Genomic DNA, 6000 nt, shown 5'->3' with positions numbered 1-6000 from the left:
TCTCATAGCTGGAGAGCAAGTTTCAGTGTCTCTTCTGACATCCATTTTGATCTTTTCCTTCTTTCTTGTCTTCTTAATGACTTTTTTTTTTTTCTTCTTCTTCTTAGTGACTTTTTGCCTTCTTCCTGTATGATATTCTTGATGTCATCCCACAATTCTTCTGATCTTCGGTCATTAATGTTTAATGTATCAAATCTGTTCTTCAGATGTTTAAATTCAGGTAGGATATATTCAAGGTCATATTTTGGCTCTCGTGGACTTGTTTTCATTTTCTTCAGCTACAGTTTGAATTTGCATTTGAGCAATAGATGGCCCGTTCCACAATCTGTACGACAAAGTGACAAACAAGTGGTGGTTCTATTTATTAAACACTGCCAAATTACTCTCTAAGGAAGACTGGTTGTCCTTTTTTTATTGATTAGTATTTTCTTTAATCTTCTGAATAGCATCTAAGTTCTTAATGTTACAGATAACTCCTTTCAGTCAGTTATTACTATTTTAAACTTGTTTATGCTCTCAAAGTTTTGTTTTTCACATGCTTGTCTTTGATCTATTTGGATATCATTTTTAAAAATATGTCTGTCTTGAAAGAAATAAAACCAAAATGCTCCGAGGAAGATAGAGTGGTAAGACTGTCTCACATACTTAGACGTGTTCTCACCAGGTAAAGTAAAAGGGTCAGCAAAAAGGGAAGGCTGTCAGCAAGCTGGATTGACACATGACTACAAGTGGCTCAAACTTAACAGTAATGTGAGAATGCCGCAGGACTGGCCACCCAGGCAGGGTTTCATTCTGTTATACAAAGGGTCCCTATGAATCAGAACTGACTCAACAGCACCTAACAGCAGGGATCTCCTTTTTATTTTTCTTCACTTAGTGAGCTAATTTTCTGAATACCACTTAATTCTTTTTTCTAACAGAATCATGGTGCTGCTCTATCATAAATAATCAGACAATCTGGTTTTAAGTTCCCATTTATGTGGATCTATTTCTAAACTCTTATTTGCCTGTTTCTGTACAGTACATTTCAATTAATAAAACTAATGTTTTTAAAGTAGTTAATACCTGCCTAGTGTTGTTGTTAAGTGCCATTAAGTCAGTTCCGATTCATAGTGACCTTGTATAGGGTTGCCAAGGAGCTGCTGGTGAGCTTGAACCGCTCACCTTGCAGTCTAGCTGATTAACCTGCAGCACTACAACAGGTCTCCCAGTACCTGCCTATTTGCTCTTTTTAAAATTGTTTTAGCAATGCATGGCCCTTTATTTAATGTGTTTGTCATATTTGCCAGAAGATGGCCATTATGATTGGGAATATATCACAGTCAGGAACTCATATCTTCAGGGGCCAGATAACAAACATGAGCAAACTGGACAGAGAATATACATGGTAAGGTATCCCATTGAAATACGTTTAGATAACTTCTAAGACAAGGACTTGTTGAAACTAGTATGATGAGTTCATCATATTCTTTGTGTTTTTAAATAGTTTTAATATTTTCCTTTAAAAGCTTAACCAAATCATTGCAATGAAACGGAATACAATAGGATGAATGTAAAGCTGATGTTCTCCCATCTAAGCAATCACTCAATTCTCAATAAAATCTTTTTCAAAAAGCTTAACCAAAATACAGTTACACATGTGAACTTTTAGAGTCCTGGTACGGTGCTGTAGGATAAACACTGGATTACAAGGATGTTTTGAACCACAACTTGGTAGCTCAAACCTACCAGCCTCTCCTCGGAAACCCTATATAGGGTCGCTAGGAGTCAGAACTGATTCAACTTCACTTAACATCAACAACAACGTAGGAACTTTTAAAATTAAATAGACAAAGTGGTAAACTACATCCAGTGATAAAAGGAATAGTAGGAAATGAGGCAAGAAACTTAGAAAGCTACACTGTAGCTACTTTGAGAGACCAAGGTGAATTAATACTTTTTAAGTATTTACTATGTAGCAAAGAATTTGCATTCATCCACAAGCCATTGAAGATTTCTAGTAAAGGAGTATGTAAGGAAAAGGTAATTGAAGAAGATTCACATATGATAAACACTGGAGTCCATGGTTTGAGCCTGCTATCTACTTCACAGGAGGAGAGATGAGGCTTTTTGCTCTCGTGAAAATTTAAAAGCCTCAGAAACCCTATAGAGGGTACCTTCACTGTGTCAAACCAATTCAACAGCACTTAACAACAACAATTATATGGAAAAAAAGGAGACAGAAGAGACTTGTGTCATTTATTTAGTTAAACGCTTGTTAAACATCCTTGCTATGTGCTAGGCTCTAGGAATAAGAAGGTGAATGACTGAAGGTAAAATTGGTGCCTTGGGACTACCTATAGGAACTCACCTACTTATAAATGAACATTGTTGTTTTTAAGTACCGTGAAGTCAGTTCCGACCCACAGCGACCCTGTACAGGATTTCCAAGGAGCGGCTGGTGAGCTTGAACTGGCAACCTTCAGTTCAAACCAACTTTGCAATCTAGCACATTAACCCGCAGCACCACACCAGGACTCCAAATGAACATTAATATTTTATACTTGCAGCTCTGTTGCCCAATGGTTGTATTCCAGTTGTTGTACATTTGTTGGAGTCCCATCAGCTGGTTCACATCTGTTCCCTGCCCACCACCTGTCCCAGGTAGTCATCAGTGACTGACGGCTGTAAATAACACTTGTTACTAGTAAGAGAATACACCATAAGCAGTTTATTTTTCTTTTGTTCTCTTCTTCAGGAGGAACATACACTTTCTCTTCTGGAGACTGAGAAGAAATCTTGGGAGAAAGCATTTTTGCCTTGGACTTAAAACACCTACCAGGGCCACCATGGCACCTGTGAAGATCAGCCATGTGGTGTCATTTTCTTCTCAGGTATATTAGCAGGATTTTTTCTTGGTAGCTAGAAAGGAGTTTTCAAAAAGGAGATTTGTCCCTTCTTTGAGAATCCAAAGTCTAATGGGAAAAACACAACTCATGTGTTGTCAACAGAGCAATGCAGTAGACATAGAAGTGGTCTCAGGGATTGAAGGTAAAGAAGCACATTCAGGATCCTGAATAGCCTCAAAAGCACATTCAGGAGCTCTCTAATCCATAGTTTAGAGCAAGCAAATGCGCAAGTCCGAAGTGTACTAGTCTGCACCATAGACCCCAGAAAGGTAGTTTGGTTACTTTGTCATTGAGAGCAGTCCAGGACACTTGAGGTAATTCCTGACCTATGAAGACACCAATGTCATCATCTCTAAAATATCCCAATAAGGCCAAAGCTCTGATACTAGGACGTAGTGCTGGTCTAATATAGTAATTCTTAGGGACTGTCGCCATTTCCTCTGCAGTCATTGCTTTATCCATTTACTCATTGTCCCCTCTCCTTTCTTCCTAATACCATAACCTTTTAAAGGAGTACCAGTGGCATTTTGTAAAAATATCATGTGCACTGTGGGACATTTAGCATCCCTGGCCCCTGCTCCTAATGGCAGTATCACTTTCTAGTCTTTATGGCAGTCAAAAACACCCTCACACATTTCAGGAGGACCTTTAGAAGGAGTTGTACTGCCCTAGTTAATAACAGCACATGAAACTATTTTCTAGGTGAGATAAAATTAAAAATTACCCTTTTCCTTTACTTCATAGTCTACACAGTTTTCTTCTTATATTCTTATTCTCATAAAACACTTGAGAATGTTGGTTTCTACTAATACTGTTGTTTGTTGTTCTGTGCTATTGAGTTCTGACTCATAGTGACCCTGTATAGGGTTTCCAGTGAGCAACTGGTGGGTTTTGAACCGCCGACCTTGTAGTTAGCAGCCCAGTGCTTACTCTGCAGTGCCATACCAAGACTCCATCTACTAATGTAGTGCCTTTCAAATTATTCTTTGTGGGAATACAGTTGTACAAGTTGTAAGGTAAAGGGTACAAATATGTCTCTAGTCCTTCCTCCATCTGTGCTTTAAACAGAATTTTGCTTTTATTTGTTTAAAGTTTGTTTTGTGTGTAACCAAGAGGTAGTTGTGAGAACAGAACAAGGGGGATACCGAATGATTCCAAATCAGAAAAGGTGTGCTTCAGGGTTGTATCCTTTCACCAGGCTTATTGAATCTGTATGCTAAGCAAATAATCCAAGAAGCTGAATTATATGAAGAAGAACATTGCATCAGGATTGGAGGAAGACTCATTAACCGCCTACAATATGCAGATGACACAACCTTGTTTACAGGAAGCAAAGAGGACTTGAGATACTTACTGATTGCCTTCAGTATGGATTGCACCTCAATGTAAAGAAAACAAAAATCCTCACAACTGGACCAATAAATAACAGCATGATAAATGGAGAAAAGACTGAAGTTGTCAAAGACTTCTTTTTCTTGGGTCCACAATCAACACTCATGGAAACTGTAGTTACGAAATTCAAACCATGTATTGCATTAGGCAAATCTTCTGCAGAATACCTCTTTTAACTATTTATTGTGAATTGAGTGAAGGCTACAAACCAGGTCATCAGTCTTATATTCAACAAATTACATACTCTGTTTCAGCTCAATGATTACAATTCCCTCCATGAAACAAAAGTTATCCTGCTTCCTACCTGCTTCCTCCTATTTGCATTCCACCCACTTTCCCATCCCTTCTCAACTTTGTCCTTAGGGAAATGTTGCTCTTTTGATTTTAAATGATTGATCAGTCTGTGGTGAGCATACATTACTAGTATTGTTGTCCATCCCTATCCCTCCCCTTATAAACCTATCTACTGCTTGGCTGACAAGTGAGCCACGAGGGTGAGTTTCTTTCCAGACCTAAAGGGTGGTCGAGGCTAGTCTCAGGTTCCTCCATTCTCTTTCTGATCAGTAAACCCAGTGTTGTTTTTTTAATTTTGAGTTTTGTTCCATATTTTCTACCACTCTGTCCAAGACCCTCTAATGTGATCCCTTTCAAGGCAGTTGGTAGTAGTAATCGGGCACCATCTTACTCTTCTAGTCTCAGAATTGTGGAGACTGATGTTCACATAAAAAAAACTCTTTAAAAAGATGCCACTTTGAGGACTGAGGTACAACTCATCTCTTAAACTTTGGACGTGTTGTTAGGAGGAGCAATCCATGGAGAAAAACATCATGTTTTGTTAAGGGGAAGATCTGTGAAACAGAGGAAGACCCTCGTATTTCTATGGCCTCCTGACTAGTGTCTTATTGGCCATGTTTGGAAGCCTGGAAAGGTTTGAGAGTAAGGATCCCTCTTTCATGGACATCCTCTTTTCCTTTAAACTCAGTAATGTTCCTGATTTTCTCCTCTCTGACAGGATCCGAAGTATCCTGTGGAGAACCTACTGAACCCAGACAGTCACAGGGGACCTTGGCTCAGCTGTCCTCAGGATAAAAGTAGGCAACTAAAAGTGGAACTACAGTTGGAGAGAGCAGTACCCATTGGCTACATCGATGTGGGTAAGTGAGTTCTCTGAGGCCTGGAAATCTCTGAGGGAGGACACAAATAATTCCCCCTTCCCCCACCCCTCAACTAGAATGTCTAAGTTAAATCTAGCTGAGCAGCCTTCATAGACTAAACTCTACCTGGGAGGGGAAATATGCCCCCAGGCCTTGGGGTGGGTTTGTGGTGTTTATGGAATACAATGTGAATGGTGCTCCATGAATTATTGAACCTAACTGCCTTGCTTTGATCTTAGAGGTCTGGATGAAGCCATAGAATATTATTATAAATGCCAACAAATAGAATCTATGTTGTTGTTGTTCAGTACTGTTGAGTCGGTTCTGACCCATAGTGACCCTGTATAAGGTTTCCAAGGAGCAGCTGGTGAGCTTGAACCACCAGCCTTGCAGTTTAAACTGGCCTTGCAGTCTAGCACGTTAATCCACAGCACCACACCAGGACTCCAATAGAATCTATGTTGTTGTTGTTAAGTGCCATTAAGTCGGTTCCAACCCATAACGACCCTGTATAGGGTTTCTGAGGAACTAAATCCACCTCTAAATACTAATATTCAAGAAGAAGC

The 6000-nt window shown here is 39.4% G+C and overlaps 1 protein-coding gene across 1 annotated transcript in view; it reads left to right on the top strand.

The window, feature by feature from the left end:
- Window positions 1-2828: 2828 nt before the first annotated feature.
- LOC102833828 (short transient receptor potential channel 2-like) overlaps window positions 2829-6000 on the top strand; it is a 52841-nt gene continuing 49669 nt past the window's right edge. Inside the window, exons 1-2 of the mRNA XM_006870382.1 lie at window positions 2829-2873; window positions 5293-5434. Coding sequence (XP_006870444.1) covers window positions 2829-2873; window positions 5293-5434 — 187 coding nt within the window. The remainder of the gene's footprint in view (window positions 2874-5292; window positions 5435-6000) is intronic.

This window comes from Chrysochloris asiatica, unplaced genomic scaffold, assembly GCF_000296735.1.
Source record: "Chrysochloris asiatica unplaced genomic scaffold, ChrAsi1.0 scaffold00140, whole genome shotgun sequence".
Lineage (NCBI taxonomy): Eukaryota > Metazoa > Chordata > Mammalia > Afrosoricida > Chrysochloridae > Chrysochloris > Chrysochloris asiatica.
Note: the sequence above shows the minus strand (reverse complement) of the source record. Positions and strands in the feature narration are given on the sequence as shown.